The 23,154-nt window shown below is 43.9% G+C and overlaps 1 protein-coding gene across 2 annotated transcripts; it reads right to left on the reverse strand.

The window, feature by feature from the left end:
- Positions 1-904: 904 nt before the first annotated feature.
- Positions 905-22,754, reverse strand: LOC139952523 (ficolin-2-like). Of its 2 annotated transcripts, none has more exons than XM_071951679.1 (4): positions 22,251-22,754; positions 19,410-19,546; positions 7,080-7,341; positions 905-2,120 (listed from the first exon to the last, which is right to left on the reverse strand). In XM_071951679.1, the coding sequence occupies exons 1-4, from the start codon at positions 22,675-22,677 to the stop codon at positions 1,867-1,869; spliced, it is 1,080 nt and encodes a 359-aa protein (XP_071807780.1). In that variant the 5' UTR covers positions 22,678-22,754; the 3' UTR covers positions 905-1,866. The 2 variants fall into 2 exon arrangements, with proteins under 2 accessions (XP_071807780.1, XP_071807781.1); XM_071951680.1 differs by lacking the exon at positions 905-2,120 and adding an exon at positions 5,905-6,941.
- Positions 22,755-23,154: the final 400 nt, after the last annotated feature.

A 23,154-nucleotide genomic window follows, 5' to 3' on the forward strand; every position in this document is an offset into this window, starting at 1 on the left:
CCTTTACAGTTTATCTGTTTATTCGTATTTCTTTAGTCGTACTTATTTGAATCCTCGTTGAGCAAAATTGATTCCCTCTTTACGAAATTGAAAATGATTAAATCAGCGAAATCTCTATTCAAACCAGCTTTGCTAAATTGAATGATGATTGTACGTCCTGAAAAAGAATGAGTGTGCTAGGAACTTGAATGCCTCAAAACGAAATTTAATGACCGAATTCTGAATTTGAAACGCAGTAAAAACCGGAGAGGCAAAAAATAGCTTTAATTCGAACGCATGAAAATTACATTGGCTGCACATTTTCCGAAATTGACCGAGAAAACCTATAAACATTAAAACATTAAGTTAATAGGAAAAACGTAAATAAACACCCGATTCAAACGCAATACAAAACTAGGTATTGTTCAGTTGACCAATAACTATCCCAGAATAAAAGGTCAGATTACCAGTAAAGACCCCCACCCCCCCCCCCCCCCCCCAATAAAAAATAAAAAAGAGAAAACAAAATTAAGAAATCAAACAAGAAAAAAGTCTACTGGAAACATAAACAGATAAAATAAGGTTCGCTTGATTTAAAAGTGAAGTTACGAAACAATTGCTTATTAAGACAGATTATCTGTTTGTTCGTATTTTTTTAATCGTGTTTATTTGAATTCTCATTAAAGAGTCTATATAACTTTTGAAAGACAAAAAACACAATGTCCACAGATTTACACTAAACTTACACAGTTTGAAGATAATGATAGTAGAAAGCTTCCCTGAAAATATTACGAACTGAGGTGCTGTAGTTTTTGGGAAACGAGTAAAACAATGTCATGAAAATTATTTTGATCATTTACAAACGTATTTGCACGACATTGTTTTACTCATTTCTCAAAAAGTACAGCACCTCAGTAAGTAATATTTGAAGGGAAGCTTTCCACTATCATAATATTCAAATCCTGTAGGTTTAATGTAAATCCTTTAAGCGAAATTGATTGCCACTTTGCGAAATTGAAAATAACTACATGAGCAAAAGATACAGTCGAACCAGCTTTGCTAAAATTAGATTTTGTTTAAACCATTTAACCAAGTGTTTTTATTTTTGCACAAATTCCAGAAATGTCTGCCCAAAAAGAAATTTACACATGCCCAAAGAAGCACCTGCGAATTTGAATGCTGCTTTGATGAATTGGTAAATTGCATGGTTATTTTGTTAAATTGAAAGACGCAACAGTACATTTGACTCATTATAAAACGAAATCGAATGAACCTTTTCAGTAGCATTCGATTTGGCGCAAAATTGAATGGGATGGTGGTCAATAAGCTGCTTATTTTGCCAAAACAGACCGATAAACAACAAGAAATGCAAATTGATAACAATTAATTATATCAATTAAACTAATGAAGGAACACAACATCGTGAAATCAAAGGTTATAGGAAAAGTTCTTGGTCATATCTTCAAAAATGCTACATTAAAAAATGAAATTTTAAGGAAACACAGGATTATTAACGTTGTCAAAGAACTTTTGTAATAATAAATCAAATTTTAAGAGTGTTTCCTTTGCGCTGCTAAGCTGCTATCTGAGTACATTACACTGGGTGACTGACTATCCACACCACAAAGGAGATTCAAGTTTACTGTTTATTACAAAGAGTTTCTAAGAAATTACAAACTACAGGCTAGGGTGTTATTTCTTTAAAAAGCTTTATTTAAGATAAAATAAAATTGTTTTGGAAATATAGTGCCTGAATAAACGTCATTGTGCAAACATTGTCCTTTAACATTTTCATTCAATGCTTATAAATTGAGATATTAAATGACAGTTTTGCTCCATGTAAGTTTTGCAGACGGAAATATTTTCCCAAACTGTGGTAGGATGTTATTATTGTGGAGTGGGTCGTATTTTCATCTCTGTGGTTTTGAGTGAGTAATACGACCCCCTCCAGTGATACCAAATTACTCCTCGAGCAAATTCAGGCGTGTGCCCACGGAGGTACACCCCGTTAAGATGAGAATGGCGGCAGCCCGTGTACCACCAGGCACCGTGGTATAGCTGGGCACAGTTATCTCGGTATTCATCGTTGTCTTGATCTTTGGTAGTGAACTTAAAGTTATTGTGGTGGCTAAGCGAGTCACCTGAAAAAAGAGACGAAGTTTTTATTATAAAACGTACGACAAATTAATGGTTGTGTTTGTTTAGGATTTTTTTACGCTTTATATATACTGTAGTTTTGTTTTGCTCTTTCGGTTTATCTTACACAAAGTAATAATTGAACAACTTTGAAACATTAATGTTTTCAATTTATTGTTATTTCAGCAAACCTTTGGTTTTTGAAATCTTTTAATTGTTTTAATAGTGTTGTAATAAAACATAACCTGTCAACATTTCTTTTCAAAACTGATCGGTTTTGATAGATGTCGCCGAAAATCAGGAACGATTATGTCCATACGCAGAAAGATTAATCCGCATTACTATACCTCATATATATTCATGACCGAGAGTCGAGTTCTCATTGGTCCATTCATCACCGCGTGCGAGGTGTTAGTTTTGCTAATTACCAAGCGCGCACGTGAGTATTCACGCAAGTGGTAAATGCGCATGAACAAACTTATCATGTGCATTTTGTTACACAGTAATCATTTCTCTCGCTCAAAACTCATGTTCCGGTAACTTAATATGTATGAAGTATAGTAAAACAAATATAACATAGTTTGTTTCGGGTGACTAGTCAATGGAAGTTGACAAACTAGTTTGTCAACTTCCAGAACCTCGGGGAGCTGATATCGATTTGTCACCATCAAACCATGTTATATTTTGTATATTAAGACATTACTTCCAGTAACTCTTCTCACCTAAACGTTTTGGTTATGAAAAATGATATTTACAAATTTTCCCCAATAGCACTTTGTATCCAGTCTACTTAAGTGAGAAAGAAAAGGCTCAGTTGCGGCAGAATCAACAGGGCGCGCTGTTTGCCGGGATTTCGTCAAAGAAACATATGAATAATGCATGTTTAGTTTCTTGTCGCACGTTTTCAATCCACCGTGCATTGCCGCGTGTGTGTGGCGGATAGTGATAAAAGTAGTACCATGGTAGTACTGGATGATATAGTCTTGGTGCAAAACGTTTCTCGTTTCCCTTTCCCTTTCACGAGCACCGCGGCCAATTCACCTACAGCGCGCGCACCGACTCACCTGACTTTAGTCCACTCACCGCCCCGGAGAAACGTCTTGGTCCGTTTGCTGATCGCTCGGGAAATTCCGAGCACATTCCAATCATGCCGTGGCCTGCATAACTCTGACGTAGCAGTATCAGCATAATTTCCCACAGTCTGGTATCTGTACGTCTTCGGTGCAACGCAACCAGAAACAGCCAGGCTTCCTCGTATGTTAATTGGTGTGTACAGGGCTTATATATTTACGTTCGTCTTTTAATTTTTGTAAACATGATTGCTGCTGAACGATGTGCGAATTTTAATTTGCCCTTAAATACGTTTTGGGGGAATATTTTGTGAATTTGTGTAAGTGCAATTAATTGAGGGGAATGGAATCTAAAAATGTTATGAACGAGGATGTTTAGCAACAGAGCTAACAAAAATAGATCGATGTTACTTCTCAATGGTGGAAAATACACTCCGTTGGGTTTTCCTTCCTCCATAGCCACGGTCGTGGATTTATAGCATTCAGTGAGCATTTTTTAACATGGGTGGTTGCCCTATAGTCAGCATTTTCGATCATAAAAGTACGAGCACAAGTACCAATCGGAACACAATAGTTATAGACTAAAGCCATGAGACACCTACGTCCAAACGGTTTATTACGGTGAGCTGACAGTTAAAAGTTAAATAAGTGGCAGTTGTGATTGGTAATTACCATTGCAGAAATAAAGTGGCAGTTGTTATTGGTTATTCCCGTTGCAGAAATAAGTGACAGTTGTTATTGCTAATTCCCATTGCAGAAATAAGTGGCAGTTGTGATTGGTAATATATGCTTGAAGCTTGTTACATACACAGTACTATGATCGCACACACGGGCAAGGCGCTGTCGCGATGGTAATAATGTGATACACCAACATGTTTGTGTGTACTGTTGTGTTTTATTGCATACCATCGGTGTTTCATAAATGCCACAATATAAAGCGTCCATATCAAGGAGGTAGAAAATATTTTCTTCCTTTCACATTCATTGCAACAGCTAATGCATAATTCATATATTTTTCTATGACGAAATCCTCGCAACATCGCCCCCTGTTGATTCTGCCGCAACTGAGCTGGGAAAAATATCGCGTCCGGGCTATTGGTTCACTACGGAAGCGTAGTTCTGCCACATGAATAAAATCAAAATCCGCTCTTATTATGTACGTACACAAACACTATCAGCATCTCCATGCACAAAATACTCTCCCCAAACACAGAATAATTATACAGAGATGTTTATAATGACAACAGAAACACAACTTTGTTTGGATTTTATTAGGGTGTTAAATAATTCGATCACACCCAACAGCTTTTGGATTATTCTTTCGCATGGAGATGCTGCCCAATATTGTGTCAAATATGATAGCCTAACTCCGAAAGAGATCAAGAACCTTTATGATAATTATCGCGCACATACACTTACATGATAATTATAGCGTATGCACATGGTAATTATCGTTGACGTACAATATAAACTGCGCCAATAAAGTATCTAAACACTTGCAAATTGTCAGATATATCGGAACCTGAAATAGTATGCCAAAAAATTATTATTCATTTCGAGTCACCGTTAATTTCTGCACATTTTGACACATCTTGTGTTGCGCTACGATGTTGTTTGGTGGATTTATGGACACTTGAGTGGCTTAAGGTCGAATTTCAAAGGTTGTAAAAGCCCCTATTCAAGCTAAATCGTTGTATTGTGACGAGTAAGATCAGCGTTTCTTTTGCCCACCTTTTATAAACGATTTTTTTGGTCGCTTGTTTGATAAATCGGTTGTGATGAACATCACCAATAATTGTCAGTAACCAAGCAAAGGGGTCAAAGATGGGAGGCTTACAACAATATGGGTTAAGAGCCAGAATCCCTGATTATGATGGGATAGGGAAAGGTGGTTCAAGATAACAGGAAAGATGGCTCAAATGACCAAACAGGAAAGAGGACGGATCGTTGGTTTGATAGAAGCCGGTACGTCGATGCGAGCTGCAGCTCATGGTTACAACGTCACCAGCGACGGTCAGTAAATGATGAAATGGCTACCAAGCTCAGGGAAATGGGGACGACCTGTCAAGGAGTGGCCGTCCGAGGGTGACTTCTGCAGCAGAAGAAAGTGAACAGGTCCAAAAAGCCTGACACCACTCTCGAGGGATTGCGACGCATCCTGATCAGGAAATGGCAGGGGATTGACCAGGTACAGATCAGAGGTCTCATTGGGAGTATGAGAAGACGACTCCTTGGCGTACAGGACAGTGATGGAGGACACACTAAGAACTGAGGACAGGATATCAGCAGTTTTAAAGTTAAAGATACGGCAACAAATTTCATGGTCAAGTAAACGAAACGAGTTTGTGTCTTTTGATTTTGTCTGTGTGTGGTGCTTGTGCGAGTTCCCTTCTGGAATTGGGGTGAATAGGGGCTTTTGCAACTTTTGAAATTCGACCTTAAGCCACTCAAGTGCCCATAAATCCACTCAACAACATCGTAGCGCAACACAAGATGTGTCAAAATGTGCAGAAGTTAACGGTGAATAGAAATGAATAATTATTTTTTTGTATACTATTTCAGGTTCCGATAAATCTGACCATTTGTAAGTGTTTAGATACTTTATTGGCGCAGTTTAGTTTTCGTGTACGTAAATGATCTGTATAATAATTTGTTTTTAATTCATGTGGCAAAACTACACTTCCGTAGTGTACAAACCATGCATGAACAAGTACAGGCTCTCTGGCACATTTGTAAACATGTGCTGTCACTAAATTGCACACAGCAAATACCTTTATCTAGGAGTTGAGAAACCATTTGTTGTCTTCCTCACTTAAGTGATATTATGACAGGAAATCTGTTTAATTATTTCAGTATGTCCCACGTTGTCAAATGACCAATTAAAAAGAGCATTTTGGGGGCATTTTTACAAAATACTTTTGATGATTAGCAATCAATAATCAAAACAAAACCAGTGATTGAATTAGAGGTATAGAAACAATGATAACAGAATAAAAACACATCTGAACATTCAATTTTTTCAAACCGAAACTTAATGTAAATAAGTGATATAGGTTTTCTCGGTCAATTTCGGCAATTCAATTTCGTTTTGAGTGGAGCCAAATCCCTTTAGTACTCTGTTCAATTCAGCGTATCGTCATTCTGTTTCGTGACACACACGCCTCAAGAAGCGTCAGCGAATTTGAATGCTGCTTTGATGAATCGTTAAATTTAATGATTATTTTGTTGAATCGAATGACGCAACATTAGCACACATTTGACTAATCATAAAACGAAATCAAATTACCCTTTTCAGTAGCATTCGATTTCGCGCGAAATAGAATAGCTTGGTGGTTAAACTGGCTGTTAATTTTCTGAAATTGACCGAGAAAATCTATTAAAAACAACAAGAAATACAAATTATTGATTAAAACACAACGCGTTAATTAAACTCAAAACCCAAGGTTATATGTGAAAAGTTCATTCCTGGTCAGAGCTTAAAAGTTAAACTTTAGAAATGAAATTCCAAAGAAAAGCAGGAATAAAATCATTGTCAAAACAAATATGTTAATCAAATGTTAAGCTTGCCGAGTCCATAGCAGTTTAAAGTTGAAGGCCTTGGAGATGTCCATTGCAACAACACGAGTCTCGCCCGGGGTCTGAGGCTCGTGTTGCTTAACTTGATTGGGACCTTATGTCCCACTGGAGACGATGAGAATTAAGTACTAATGTGTACCATCAAGGAATTCAGAACCATTGTCACCGCCTTGAATGCTCCTTATTATGGAATTTGTTGAAACCGTGAAAAGATAAAAGAACAATAATCACACACCCATCAGCAAAGCAATTTTGGAAAATGCAGTTTCATAGGTTCCTTTCATTCTTAAATTTGCATGAATGTTACTGATTTATTACCTGCGGTTCCCGAGTAATTCCCCAGACTCAGTCTGTATTTGTCACTTACACCAGCGATGCTGAATGAGTCATAGACAGCAAATGCAGTATTGTTTTCGAAGTCCCACAGATCTACACGGAGTTCGTACTCGCCCTGAGCGGTGAGACGGTGCAAGTTGTCGTTACCGAGCCAAAACTCTCCCTCTAGATTCCCAAAGCCCTGGCTGTAATTGGCAAAGCTCCGGTAGAAATCAACACTGCCGTCCTGACGCCGCTGAAAAACCTATCGAAGGAAAAAAAATTTTGTTTAAACACCCAACTGAGTATACAGTGCTTAAAACGGTGTATAATCTCGTATAAATAGTCGAATCGTGTCTGTGTGTGTGTGCGTGTGTGTGTGTGTTTGTTTGTTATTGGATCTCCTCCCTGGATACCGCATCAAACCTCGCCAAATTTACACGGAAGAAAAGAGCTGACTTCGTCTTGACACTCATCTATTTTTGAACAAAATCCATTTAGAATTGACAGATTTATGAGCAAAAAAAAAAAAACAATTTGTGGAGTTTTGCGCGCCGTTTTCACTGTTGCTATGGGCAGCGCGCGCGTACAATGCAAGAAAAGAACTGTTGCTATGGGCCGCGTGCGCGTGCAGTACAGTGGGGGCGCCCATAGCCTCTCATTTTTTTGTAAGAATTATGACGTCATGCATAAATATTAAGAGAGGCGTATGGGACGGGATCATGGAGAACGGAGGCAAGCTTTAGAGCACGTGGGACGGGGACAGGGATGGGGCAGGGGAACGGGGGAACGGCACATTTTATTTAACTGTTGCTATGGGACGGAATCGTGGAGAACGGAGGCAGGCTTAAGAGCACGTGGGACGGGGAGGGAAGGGGCGGGGGACGGGGGAACGGCACCTTTTATTTAACTATTGCTATGGGACGGGATCATGGTAAACGGAGGCAGGCTTTACAGCACGTGGGACGGGGAGAGGGAAGGGGCAGGGGGACGGGGGAGTGGCACCTTTTATTTTACTGTTGCTATGGGACGGGATCATGGTAAACGGAGGCAGGCTTTAGAGCACGTGGGACGGGGAGAGGGAAGGGGCAGGGGGACTGGGGAACGGCACTTTTTTTTATTGTTGCTATGGGACGGGATCATGGAGAACAGAGGTAGGCTTTAGAGCACATGGAACGGGAAGAGGGAAAGGGCAGGGGGACTGGGGAACGGCACCTTTTATTAAACTGTTGTTATGGGACGGGGTCATGGAGAACGGAGACAGGCTTTAGAGCACGTGGGGCGGGGAGAGGGAAGGGGCAGTGGGACTGGGGAACGGCACCTTTTATTAAACTGTTGTTATGGGACGGGGTCATGGAGAACGGAGGCAGGCTTAGAGCACGTGAGGCGGGGAGAGGGAACAGGGCAGGGAGACGGGGGGGCGGCACTTTTATTTAACTGTTGCTATGGGACGGAATCATGGAGAACGGAGGCAGGCGTTAGAGCACGTGGGACAGGGAGAGGGAAGGGGCAGGGGGACTGGGGAACGGCACCTTTATTAAACTGTTGTTATGGGACGGGATCATGGAGAACGGAGGCAGGCTTTAGAGCACGTGGGGCAGGGAGAGGGAAGGGTCAGGGAGACGGGGGAACGGCACTTTTTTTTTATTGTTGCTATGGGACGGGATCATGGAGAACAGAGGCAGGCTTTAGCGCACATGGAACGGGAAGAGGGAAAGGGCAGGGGGACTAGGGAACGGCACCTTTTATTAAACTGTTGTTATGGGACGGGGTCATGGAGAACGGAGGCAGGCTTAAGAGCACGTGAGGCGGGGAGAGGGAACAGGGCAGGGAGACGGGGGGACGGCACTTTTATTTAACTGTTGCTATGGGCCGGGATCATGGAGAACAGAGGCAGGCTTTAGAGCACATGGAACGGGAAGATGGAAGGGGCAGGGGGACTGGGGAACGGCACTTTTTTTTAAACTGTTGTTATGGGACGGGGTCATGGAGAACGGAGGCAGGCTTAAAAGCACGTGAGGCGGGGAGAGGGAACAGGGCAGGGAGACGGGGGACGGCACTTTTATTTAACTGTTGCTATGGGACTGGATCATGGAGAACGGAGGCAGGCTTTAGAGCACGTGGGGCAGGGAGAGGGAAGGGGCAGTGGGACGGGGGGACGGCACTTGTATTTAACTGTTGCTATGGGACGGGATCATGGAGAACGGAGGCAAGCTTAAGAGCACGTGGAACGGGGAGAGGGAAGGGGCAGTGGGACGGGGGGACGGCACTTTTATTTAACTGTTGCTATGGGACGGGATCATGGAGAACGGAGGCAGGCTTAAGAGCACGTGGAACGGGGAGAGGGAAGGGGCAGTGGGACGGGGGGACGGCACTTTTATTTTATATGCTATGGGACGGGATCATGGAGAACAGAGGCAGGCTTTAGAGCACATGGAACGGGAAGAGGGAAAGGGCAGGGGGACTGGGGAACGGCACCTTTTATTAAACTGTTGTTATGGGACGGGGTCATGGAGAACGGAGGCAGGCTTAAGAGCACGTGAGGCGGGGAAAGGGAACAGGGCAGGGAGACGGGGGGACGGCACTTTTATTTAACTGTTGCTATGGGCCGGGATCATGGAGAACAGAGGCAGGCTTTAGAGCAAATGGAACGGGAAGAGGGAAGGGACAGGGGGACTGGGGAACGGCACCTTTTATTAATGGGACGGGGTCATGGAGAACGGAGGCAGGCTTAAGAGCACGTGAGGCGGGGAGAGGGAACAGGGCAGGGAGACGGGGGGACGGCACTTTTATTTAACTGTTGCTATGGGACTGGATCATGGAGAACGGAGGCAGGCTTTAGAGCACGTGGGGCGGGGAGAGGGAAGGGGCAGTGGGAGGGGGGACGGCACTTTTATTTAACTGTTGCTATGGGACGGGATCATGGAGAACGGAGGCAGGCTTAAGAGCACGTGGAACGGGGAGAGGGAAGGGGCAGTGGGACGGGGGGACGGCACTTTTATTTTATATGCTATGGGACGGGATCATGGAGAACAGAGGCAGGCTTTAGAGCACATGGAACGGGAAGAGGGAAAGGGCAGGGGGACTGGGGAACGGCACCTTTTATTAAACTGTTGTTATGGGACGGGGTCATGGAGAACGGAGACAGGCTTTAGAGCACGTGGCGCGGGGAGAAGGAAGGGGCAGTGGGACTGGGGAACGGCACCTTTTATTAAACTGTTGTTATGGGACGGGGTCATGGAGAACGGAGGTAGGCTAAGAGCACGTGAGGCGGGTAGAGGGAACAGGGCAGGGGGACTGGGGAACGGCACCTTTTATTAAACTGTTGTTATGGGACGGGGTCATGGAGAACGGAGGCAGGCTTAGAGCACGTGAGGCGGGGAGAGGGAACAGGGCAGAGAGACGGGGGACGGCACTTTTATTTAACTGTTGTTATGGGACGGGATCAAGGAGAACGGAGGCAGGCTTTAGAGGACGTGGGGCGGGGAGAGGGAAGGGGCAGTGGGACTGGGGAACGGCACTTTTTATTAAACTGTTGTTATGGGACGGGGTCATGGAGAACGGAGGCAGGCTTAGAGCACGTGAGGCGGGGAGAGGGAACAGGGCAGGGAGACGGGGGGCGGCACTTTTATTTAACTGTTGCTATGGGACGGAATCATGGAGAACGGAGGCAGGCTTTAGAGCACGTGGGACAGGGAGAGGGAAGGGGGAGGGGAACTGGGGAACGGCACCTTTATTAAACTGTTGTTATGGGACGGGATCATGGAGAACGGAGTCAGGCTTTAGAGCACGTGGAACGGGAAGAGGGAAAGGGCAGGGGGACTGGGGAACGGCACCTTTTATTAAACTGTTGTTATGGGACGGGGTCATGGAGAACGGAGACAGGCTTTAGAGCACGTGGGGCGGGGAGACGGAAGGGGCAGTGGGACGGGGGGACGGCACCTTTTATTAAACTGTTGTTAAGGGACGGGGTCATGGAGAACGGAGGCAGGCTTAGAGCACGTGAGGCGGGTAGAGGGAACAGGGCAGGGAGACGGGGGGCGGCACTTTTATTTAACTGTTGCTATGGGACGGAATCATGGAGAACGGAGGCAGGCTTTAGAGCACGTGGGACAGGGAGAGGGAAGGGTCAGGGAGACGGGGGAACGGCACTTTTGTTTTTATTGTTGCTATGGGACGGGATCATGGAGAACAGAGGCAGGCTTTAGAGCACATGGAACGGGAAGAGGGAAAGGGCAGGGGGACTGGGGAACGGCACCTTTTATTAAACTGTTGTTATGGGACGGGGTCATGGAGAACGGAGACAGGCTTTAGAGCACGTGGGGCGGGGAGACGGAAGGGGCAGTGGGACGGGGGGACGGCACCTTTTATTAAACTGTTGTTATGGGACGGGGTCATGGAGAACGGAGGCAGGCTTAGAGCACGTGAGGCGGGTAGAGGGAACAGGGCAGGGAGACGGGGGGACGGCACTTTTATTTAACTGTTGCTATGGGACGGGATCATGGAGAACGGAGGCAGGTTTTAGAGGACGTGGGGCGGGGAGAGGGAAGGGGCAATGGGACTGGGGAACGGCACCTTTTATTAAACTGTTGTTAGAGGACGGGGTCATGGAGAACGGAGGCAGGCTTAGAGCACGTGAGGCGGGGAGAGGGAACAGGGCAGAGAGACGGGGGACGGCACTTTTATTTAACTGTTGTTATGGGACGGGATCAAGGAGAACGGAGGCAGGCTTTAGAGGACGTGGGGCGGGGAAAAGGAAGGGACAGTGGGACTGGGGAACGGCACTTTTTATTAAACTGTTGTTATGGGACGGGGTCATGGAGAACGGAGGCAGGCTTAGAGCACGTGAGGCGGGGAGAGGGAACAGGGCAGGGAGACGGGGGGGGGCGGCACTTTTATTTAACTGTTGCTATGGGACGGAATCATGGAGAACGGAGGCAGGCTTTAGAGCACGTGGGACAGGGAGAGGGAAGGGGGAGGGGAACTGGGGAACGGCACCTTTATTAAACTGTTGTTATGGGACGGGATCATGGAGAACGGAGGCAGGCTTTAGAGCACGTGGGGCAGGGAGAGGGAAGGGTCAGGGAGACGGGGGAACGGCACTTTTGTATTTATTGTTGCTATGGGACGGGATCATGGAGAACAGAGGCAGGCTTTAGAGCAAATGGAACGGGAAGAGGGAAAGGGCAGGGGGACTAGGGAACGGCACCTTTTATTAAACTGTTGTTATGGGACGGGGTCATGGAGAACGGAGGCAGGCTTAAGAGCACGTGAGGCGGGTAGAGGGAACTGGGCAGGGAGACGGGGGGACGGCACTGTTATTTAACTGTTGCTATGGGACTGGATCATGGAGAACGGAGGCAGGCTTTAGAGCACGTGGGGCGGGGAGAGGGAAGGGGGCAGTGGGACGGGGACGGCACTTTTATTTTATTGTTGCTATGGGACGGGATCATGGAGAACGGAGGCAGGCTTAAGAGCACGTGGAACGGGGAGAGGGAAGGGGCATGGGACGGGGGAACGGCACCTTTTATTAAACTGTTGTTATGGGACGGGGTCATGGAGAACGGAGGCAGGCTTAAGAGCCCGTGAGGCGGGTAGAGGGAACAGGGCAGGGAGACGGGGGGACGGCACTTTTATTTAACTGTTGCTATGGGACGGGATCATGGAGAACGGAGGCAGGCTTTAGAGCACGTGGGGCGGGAAGAGGGAAGGGGCAGTGGGACTCGGGAACGGCACCTTTTATTAAACTGTTGCTTTGGGATAGGATCATGGAGAACGGAGGCAGGCTTAAGAGCACGTGGGACGGGAAGAGGGAAGGGGCATGGGACGGGGGAACGGCACCTTTTATTTAACTGTTGCTACGGGATGGGATCATGGAGAACGGAGTCAGACATTTAGAGCACGTGGGACGGGGAGGAAAGGGACAGGGGGACGGGGGAACGGCACCTATCACGCAGCTCCATTTTTCAGGACACATGCATCCGTCCTCAAGCAAATTATGACAAACTGAATAATATAACACGCCTCAATTTAAAGGTTTACACATGGGGACATTAATTTTTATTTTAATGTTGTTATGCGTAGCAGGTATTCAGGTGTGCTAACTGCCCGGTTTACCTGTATAGCGGGACCCGCACAGTACAGGAATTTACACAAAACAAAACAAAAACATTGCAAAAACGCGTACAAGTGCGAGAACGGGGGATTATGAATGGGCGAGACGGGAACAAAATTAATTCGACTGACAAATAATACAAAACGGAAGAAAATAGGACGAGAAAATAATGATCAGGACGGAAATAAATTAACGGGGCTGTGGGAATATTCTTTATACCCGATGCAAATTCAACATCTATTACACCCTAGACTTATTTAATTTGATCAAACCCCTTTATGCCATCAAATCTCATAACATGTTATTGTTTGAGTGTTCCTTATCCTTTAATCGTGCCAAAAAAACATTTGATAAAATTGGTGATTTTATTGGTTAAAGACATAATAGATGTTAAATTTGCATCGGGGATAAAGAATATTAATTTTGGTTGTTACCCATACACCGATGTGTGTTAGCACTGTATGCTCAGTACTTCCCCGAGTCCTGTGAAGAAATATCACAGGCATGTTACTCGGGTGGGATTTGAACCCACGACCCTTGCAATTCTAGAGCAGTGTCTTACCAACCGAGGTTGCCCGGTAGCTAGAGGCAGTTCGAATCCTATGTGTCGGTTAAAGACGTCACTGTATCATGTTACTCGTAACGTATCGTACAGTAACATAATGTAACGTAACGTAATGTACACGTGATATTAGGCGCGCTTTTCTTCTCCGTCTCATTTCTGTTGACAACTGTCTTTGCGGAAGCTGAAAATTGAACCGACAATAGACTTAGCGGGCGATTCAACGATTTGCACACGGTAGCAACAAAAGACTGACGCAAAGCTAGCAGGTGATACGGCGCGCTGCCCATGGTAGCAAGAACAAACATACGCAATGGTAGCGGGCGATGCGATGCACTGGCGATGGTAGCGAAACTAGATCTACGCAAAGAAAGTGGGCGATGCGGCGTGCTGCCTATGGTAGGGAGAACAGACCTTTGCAAAGATAGCGGCAACACGGCGCGTGCTGCCAATGGTAGCGAGAATAGACTTACACAAAGATAGCGGCAATACGGCGCGCTGCCCATGGTAGCGAGAACAGACTTACGCAAAGATTGCGGCAATACGGCGCGCGCTGCCCATGGTAGCGAAAAAGACTTAGCAAAGCTAGCGAGCGATACAGCACAATGCCCATGGTAGCGAGAATAGACTTACACAAAGCTAGCAGGCGAAACGGCGAGTTGCCCATGGTATGGTGAATAGAGTTACACAAAGCTAGCCTGCGATACAGTGCACTGCCCATGGCAGCAAGAATAGACTTGTACAAAGCTAGCGGGCGATACAGCGCGCTGCCCATGGCAGCGAGAAAAGACTTACGAGAATAGACTTACACAAAGCTAGAGGGCAATAAGGCGCGCTGCCCATGGTAGCGAAAATAGACTAACACAAAGCTAGCGGGCGATACGGCGCGCTATCAATAGTAGCGAGAATAGACTTACGAGAATAGACTTACACGAAGCTAGCGGGCGATACGGCGCGCTGCCCATGGTAGCGAAAATAGACTTACACAAAGCTAGCGGGCGATACGGTGCGCTACCCATGGTAGCGAGAACAGACTTACGCAAAGATAGCGGCAATACGGCGCGCGCTGCCCATGGTAGCGAAAAAGACTTAGCAAAGCTAGCGAGCGATACAGCACAATGCCCATGGTAGCGAGAATAGACTTACACAAAGCTAGCAGGCGAAACGGCGAGTTGCCCATGGTATGGTGAATAGAGTTACACAAAGCTAGCCTGCGATACAGTGCACTGCCCATGGCAGCAAGAATAGACTTGTACAAAGCTAGCGGGCGATACAGCGCGCTGCCCATGGCAGCGAGAAAAGACTTACGAGAATAGACTTACACAAAGCTAGAGGGCAATAAGGCGCGCTGCCCATGGTAGCGAAAATAGACTAACACAAAGCTAGCGGGCGATACGGCGCGCTATCAATAGTAGCGAGAATAGACTTACGAGAATAGACTTACACGAAGCTAGCGGGCGATACGGCGCGCTGCCCATGGTAGCGAAAATAGACACACACAAAGCTAGCGGGCGCTACGGTGCGCTACCCACGGTAGCGAGAAAAGACTTACAAAAAACTAGCGGGCGATACGGCGCGCTGCCCATGTTTATAGCGAGAATAGACTTACACAAAGCTATTGGGCGATACGGCGGGCTGACAATGGTAACGAGAAAAGACTTACACAAATCTAGCGGGCGATAAGCCGCGCTTCCAATGGTAACGAAAAAAAACTTACACAAAGCTAGCGGGCGATACGGCGCGCTGCCGATGGTAGCGAGAAAAGACTTACACAAAACTAGCGGGCGATACGGCGCGCTGCCCAAGGTCGAGAGAAAAGACTTACACAAAGCTAGCAAGCGATAAGGCGCGCTGCCAATGGTAGCGAAACTACACTTACATAAAGCTAGCGGGCGATATGGCGCACTGCCCGTGGTAGCTAGAATATACTTGTACAAAGCTAGCGGGCGATACGGCGCGCTGCCCATGGTAGCAAGAATAGACTTTCATACAAAGCTAGAGGGCAATAAGGCGCACTGCCAATGGTAGAAAAATATACTTACACAAAGCTAGCGGGCGATACGGTTCGCTACCAATGGTAACGAGAATAAACTTACACAAAGCTAGCGGGAGATACGGCGCGCTACCAATGGAAGAGAGAATAGACTTACACAAAGCTAGCGGGCGATACGGCAAGCTGCCCATGCTAGGGAGAATAGACTTACACAAAGCTAGCGGGCGATACGGCACTCTGCCCATGGTAACGAGAATAGACTTACACAAAGCTAGCGGGAGATACGGCGCGCTACCAATGGAAGCGAGAATAGACTAACGCAAAGCTAGGGGGCGATACGGCGAGCTGCCCATGCTAGGGATATTGACTTACACAAAGCTAGCGGGCGATACGGCACTCTGCCAATAGTAGCAAAAATAGACTTACACAAAGCTAGCGGGCGATACGGCGCGCTGCCCATGGTAGCGACAATAGACTTACACAAAGCTAGCCGCGATACGACGCGCTGCCCATGGTAGCGAGAATAGCCCTACGCAAAGTTTAGCGGGCAGATACGGCGCGCTGCCCATTGTAGCGAGAATAGACTCACACAATGGTCAAGGTAGCGAGAATAGACTTGTACAAAGCTAGCGGGCGATCCGGCGCGCTGCCCATGGTAGCGAGAAAAGACTTACACAAATCTAGAGGGCAATAAGGCGCGCTGCCAAGGGTAGAAAAATAGACTTCCACAAAGCTAGCGGGCGATACAGCGCTCTACCAATGGTAGCGAGAATAGACCTACGCAAAGCTAGCGCGCGCTACCCATGGTACCGAGAATAGACTCACACAAAGCTAACGGGCGCTACGGCGCGCTGACAATGGTAGCGAGAAAAGACTTACACAAACCTAGCAGGCGATACGGCGCGCTGCCCATGGTAGCGAGAATAGACTCACACAAAGCTAACGGGCGCTACGGCGCGCTGACGATGGTAGCGAGAAAAGACTTACACAAACCTAGCAGCGATACGGCGCGCTGCCCATGGTAGCGAGAATAGACTTACACAAAGCTAGCGGGCGATACGGCGCGCTGCCCATGGTAGCGAGAATAGACTGAGGCCGTGTCCGAAACGACGACTTCGGCTACAGCTACGTCTAGATCAGCGCGTCTACCAGTGTTGAAGAATAGGCAGACGCGCGCGATCTAGCCGTAGCTGTAGCCGAAGTCGCCGTTTCGGACACGGCCTCACACAAAGCTAGCGGGCGATACGACGCGCTGCCCATGGTAGCGAGAATAGACTTACACAAACCTAGCAGGCGATACGGCGCGCTGCCCATGGTAGCGAGAATAGACTTACACAAAGCTAGCGGGCGATACGACGCGCTGCCCATGGTAGCGAGAATAGACTTACACAAAGCTAGCGGGCGATAAGTAGCGCTGCCCATGGTAGCGAGAAGAGACTTACGCAAAGCAAGAGCTGGTCAACCATTCGATTTCATTAATGGGCAACTATTTTCCAAATGTTTTTATTCAAATTCAACATATGTACTTATACTCATTCGTTGCTGCCTATATAAAGGCAGATACTTTCAGGGAAAACTCATTTATACATGTACACTGGTTTGACGTTTAAGCCCAACGGTTTTGAATGAAAATGGCTGCCCGTGGTCGGCACAAAGCAAGATAACATTGAGATTAATTTGTTTTCAAATTTTATAACGACCCCTTATAATTTTAAGTTTTTTTTATGAAAAAAACTTGTAAACTTTAATTTGACATTTTCCGGACATTACCAGAAACAAAGACAGCAACATCAATGCCAGTGCAACAAAATCTCAAGTCTAAAGCAAAAGATTTAGTTTTCATTTCAAAGTTATCGGATACAGGCTTTAACCTCATGGGTTACAAAGCAAAGGGAACAATTATTTCAATTTAAAAAGAAAGAAAAAATGATGTAAATATAATGTAAAGTACATGTACATGGAAACACCTCTAACAAAGGACAACTTGTGTGTTGGAGGAGCTTTAATTTCCAGTTTACTCATGCAGCCATAACTCATCTTTAATTTGAATGCAAAGAAGTTGAAATTATTCTTAACAAAATAATATAAAAAATGTACGTTTTTGCGCGACTGGTGGAGACAAGATAACCGTGATCTTGAAATTAAGGTCCAGCCAACCATCGTACCTCATCATTTCGTGTGTGACCATTTTATGGCGAAATATAAATTGGGCAAGACATTTTGCAGAAACAATGACGACCGATGTAAAATCCAAAAAGTAAAATCCAAAATTCGACTAGCAAAAATTTGAAAATATGGTTTGGTCCAAAAAGTAAAATCCAAAATTCTACTAGCAGAAATTTGGAAACATGGTTTGGTCCAAAAAGTAAAATCCAAAATTCTGCTAGAAGAAATTTGGAAACATGGTTTGGTCCAAAAAGTAAAATCCAAAATTCTGCTAGAAGAAATTTGGAAACATGGTTTGGTCCAAAAAGGAAAATCCAAATTTCTGCTAGTACAAATTTGGAAATTTGGGTTGTCTACTTTTCGACTCCAGTCACTGGCAAAAAGTAAATTCCAAATTTCTGCTAGCAGAAAATGAAGATTGGGAAAAATGGTTTGACTTGAAAGTAAATTCTCACTTTCTGCTATCAAAACATTGGAAAATTGCGTTGTCCACTTATGGTCCTCCATTCATCGGCCTATATAGATATAAATATTACCACAGAGTTTTGAAAAAGATTGACTACACAATATGGCGGAGCGTTTTGTGTCACGAAATTTAAGCCAAACATGTTCACGTAATATAGGTTTTCTTGGTCAAATTCGACAAATGAGCAGCCAATTTCATTTTCATGCGTTCAAGTTAATGCTGTTTTGCCTTTCCAGTTGTTACTGCGTTTCAAATTCAGAATCCAGGCATTTAATTTCGTTTTGAGGCATTCAAGTTACTCTAGCACTCTGTTCAATTTGGCGTATCGTCATTCTTTTTCGTGACACACACGCCTCAAGAAGCGTCTGCGAATTATTTGAATGCTGCTTTGATGAATTGTTAAAGGCAGTGGAAACTAGTAATTGTCAAAGACTAGCCTTCATAGTTGGTGTGTCTCAACATATACATAAAATAACAAACCTGTGAAAATTTGAGCTCAATCGGTCATCGAACTTGCGAGATATGAATGAAAGAAAAAAACACCCTTGTCACACGAAGGTGTGTGCGTTTAGATGGTTAATTTTGAGACCTCAAGTTCTAAATCTGAGGTCTCGAAATCAAATTCGTGGAAAATTATTTCTTTCTCGGAAACTATGGCATTTCAGAGGGTGCCGTTTCTCACAATGTTTTATACCATCAACCTCTCCCTATTTACTTGTCACCAAGAAAGGTTATTTGCTAATAATTATTTTGAGTAATTACCAATAGTGTCCACTATTATTTTGTTAAATCGAATGGCGCAACATTACATTTGACTAATCATAAAACGAAATCGAATGACCCTTTTCAGTAGCATTCGATTTCGTGCGAAATAGAATAGCTTGGTGGTTAAATTGGCTGCTCATTGACCGAGAAAACCTATAGTTATGTGGATCATTATATTCCTTTTAACATTTTTCCAACCGGGTTCGTTTCATATCGAACGCTAAAGATGAGTGTCTCACTTTCACTAGCGTAGCCTACTATCTTACCGTCCATCCACCGCCGTCTGTCTTCATATCACAAAACACATGGAAAAACCTACGAGAGCATAGAGGTTGAACTGTATACACGCCACTGGTCGATGTGCCACTCGCAAGAATCTCCGAACAGTCTTTTGGAAAGGCAGCTGTAAGTAAGACCAAAACGTAATTGCCCATTATTCTCGTTTAGTGCGCATTCTTATTTCCTCACAACTCTTTGCACGGAAACCCAAACAAGTAAACATTACAAATGATTACTCGACTGTTTATCATTTGAAATGCAAGTATGATTTTTCCGTATTGATTAACTGTGGGATGTGGACCTGCGGTCTCAGGATGACGTTATAACTATCATTCTTAAGCAAGCAAACATAATTAAATCAAACAAGAAAAGAGGACTTCGTGTCTAACTGGAGAAGTAAATAAAACATCGTTTTCGGCCGATTTCTTGAAACACTTAACCTTGTTTAACTAAACGAGATAATTATTCAACATTGGATGGTGTGGTTCGGGAGGGGGCGCACGCCCCTCTTTCCCCTCCTTTTCAATGTAAAAGAGTGAAAAAAGACCCGTTTTGTACGCCATACCAATCTTGCAAAGAGCCATGGCGGACAACTCTTCTAAGAGTGAAAGACGGGTAGGCCTACGTTCGTAGATCAACTCGAATGAAAGTGAAGATCGTTCCAATTTCACTCGAAAAGAGTGACACAGATTGACTTTTACTCTCAAAAGGGCAAAACTGACACCACTCGGGCAAGAGAGTGAAATTTTCACTTGTGTACATTAAGAGCGTTCAGAAAAGAAAAAAGAGGAGAAAAAAAGGGGGAAGAGGGTATAGGGAGTTTCTAAACAGTTTGTTTTTCTCCCACAATGACGTAGACCTCATGACCAGGGCCCAATTTCATAGAGCTGCTAAGCACGAAAATTTGCTTAGCATGAAATTTCTTCCTTGATAAAAAAAGGATTACCAACCAAATTTCCATTTTGTTGCATTTCTTAGTTACTGGTATTCAGCTGTTGTAGGTTATCTTGAAAATCACGTAGAAATTTGGTTGGGAAATCCTGTTTTTATCAAGGCAAACATTTCATGCTGAGCAAATTTTTGTGCTTAGCAGCTCTATGAAATTTGACCCTGTGCTCATATGTACAGCAGAAAATACCTCCGCGGAATACGCTTCATCAATCCAATGAGCACTAATTAAATAATATAGGTTTTCCCGGTCAAATTAAACAAAAATCCATTCATTTTAACTCCTGGCTCATTCATTTTCGTTTTGAAAATGAATGCACTTTGAATCAGCATTCAAGAGTCAAAAATAGTTATTCAATTTCAACAGTTAAGCATTCACTGGTCAAACAAAATCATCCAATTTCATCAGGCTGCAAGACTCATTCAATTTCGTTAAAGCCAGCAGCAAGAGCTGGTCAACCATTCAATTTCATTAATGGGCAAACATTTTCCATCTGTCTGCATTCAAATTCAAATTATAAAATTTATGTTATGTGCTGATTCGTTGCTACCTATATAAAGGCAGATACTTTCAGGGTAACTCATTTGTACACCGGTTTGACATTTAAGCCCAACGGTTTTGAACGAACAATGGATGCCCGTGGTCCGTAAATCAGAGCAAGATAACATTGAGATTAATTTGTTTTAAAATTGTATAACGACCCTTTATAATTTTAAGCTTTTTGTTCCTTAAAAAAAAACTTGTTAACTTATAACTTGACATGTACCTGACATTAGCAGAAACAAAGACAGCAACATTGCAACAAAATCTCAAGGCCGAAGCAAAAGATTTAGTTTTCATTTCAAAGTTATCGGATACAGGCTTTAACTTTAAGGGTAACAAAGCAAAAGGAACAGTAAACTATTTAAATTAAGAAAAGAAAAAAAAAGTAAATAATGTAAAGTACATGGAAACACCTCTTACCAATGACAAGAGTATGTGCTAGCAAAGGGGGTATAATTCTTACTTAAGTCATGAAGCCAAAGGGGGTCTAACTCATCTTTAATTTGAATGCAAAGAAATTCAAATTCGTTGCACATAAATGAACAAGAAAACTCAAACTAGCAGCAAAATCATGTTCGCTTCGGTGAGTCTTAATTTGAATGCATTATTTGTAAATATGTAGTAGAAATTCCATTAAAGAATGGTCAAAGTGTAGTCTTGAATACCTATAAATGAAGTAGAATGACTGAAGCGAATCTGAACGAGAAAAAATGCGAACGTGTGTGCATGAAAACGAAATTGAATGAATTAAGAGCTAAAAAGAAACCCTGGTTTGAGGGGATTTTTGTGAAAATGCGTAAATTTGAATGCATGTTAATGAAATTGATTATTTTTTTGCTGAAATTGGCCGGGAAAACCTATAGTAATAATAATTTATTCCTTTATTATGTGCAAGTTTCATAAACAAATATGTACAGGTGCGCATTACAACAATAAACAGATAAAGCGCGATCTCCCAGAATACTTTTAGTTTTAAAAGTGGGTAACTGAGAATGGAAGTGTCATTAAAACTAGCAAGTTATTATTATACGTAGAAACATACTACGATAACGACTAACGATTTTACTATCATATCGTTTGTCTCCACCCACACATGTTGTCCCTGAATATATGTATATATCTATAACTCAGGAATGCTTTTTTGCAAAAACAAACTTGTTAGACATTGCATGATATCGCACGGCATAGCATTTTAAAGGAACACGTTGCCTTGGATCGGTCGAGTTGGTCTTTGAAAAGACACAAGTATCACTCGAAATTGCGTGGTTAGAGGTGACTTTTTCGGCATTTAGTCAAACGTTGTGACAACGACTATCAAAACAAAATGTAAAATTACCATGATGGAATTCCACTAAAGACGAGACCAAGACGTGCAGCTCGTCCAACTGTTGTTTCAGACCCTGTATCTCAGTGGAAACGTTTACTCGCAACTCTTCCACTTGAAGTCTTGTTTCTTTCAACTGATGTGTTGTGTTGCTCAGATCCGTGGTTACCATTGCTTGGTTAGTAGATACTGCAAACTGCAAATCATCCACCTTACGAAGTACTTCCTGGACAGTCGTACAGTTGCAGCTTGCACCGGAGTTGACCGGAACGGCGCGTCTACAAACGGGCGGGTTGACTGTGATGTGTGGCTGACACACACATCGTTCAGTCTCGCTCGTTGAATCTGAACCAATTCTATGTTCAGTTTGGGATCTTGCTCTCATAGAAAACACGGCTATGAAGACCAACAGGGTCATTTTCATACATGATGGTTCCATTTTAATGCAGACTGAAACCAAAAATGCAAATTATTTAGAAGCTTGTACTTGCTGACAAAACGGCCTGTAGGGTTGCGTTTCAGTGGCACACTAACGGGAATGTTTGGCTAATCGTGCACCGGTGAATAGTGAACAAATTGAATTATATTATTGTTAACTTTCCCACGCCCGCGTGTGCACAAGCATTATTTGTATTCACTGTCAAAGCAAAAAAAAAAAGCTCAACAAAATAATGTTGTTTTTCTATCTAACTATAGCCTTATATACGGGTCATATCCTCGCAGGTTTGAGGAAGTACATCGTACAGCCAACAAAATAATGTTGTTTTCTATCTAACTATAGCCTTATATACGGGTCATATCCTCGCAGGTATGAGGAACTACATCGCACAGCCACAAAATATATAGGCTGCGTTCTTCCCTGCTATACGTTTTTGAAATAAATAAATAAATAAACAATTCGGTACAATATGTAAAT

Source organism: Asterias amurensis, chromosome 20, assembly GCF_032118995.1.
Source record: "Asterias amurensis chromosome 20, ASM3211899v1".
Taxonomy (NCBI): Eukaryota; Metazoa; Echinodermata; class Asteroidea; order Forcipulatida; family Asteriidae; genus Asterias; species Asterias amurensis.

Coding starts and splice junctions, on each gene's coding strand:
- LOC139952523 (XM_071951679.1), bottom strand. CDS start 22,677: ATGGAACCATCATGTATGAAAATGACCCTGTTGGTCTTCATAGCCGTG. Junction 19,547..22,250: donor TTTAGTGGAATTCCATCATG/GTAATTTTACAT, acceptor TCTTACTTACAG/CTGCCTTTCCAAAAGACTGT. Junction 2,121..7,079: donor GAATTACTCGGGAACCGCAG/GTAATAAATCAG, acceptor CTCTTTTTTCAG/GTGACTCGCTTAGCCACCAC.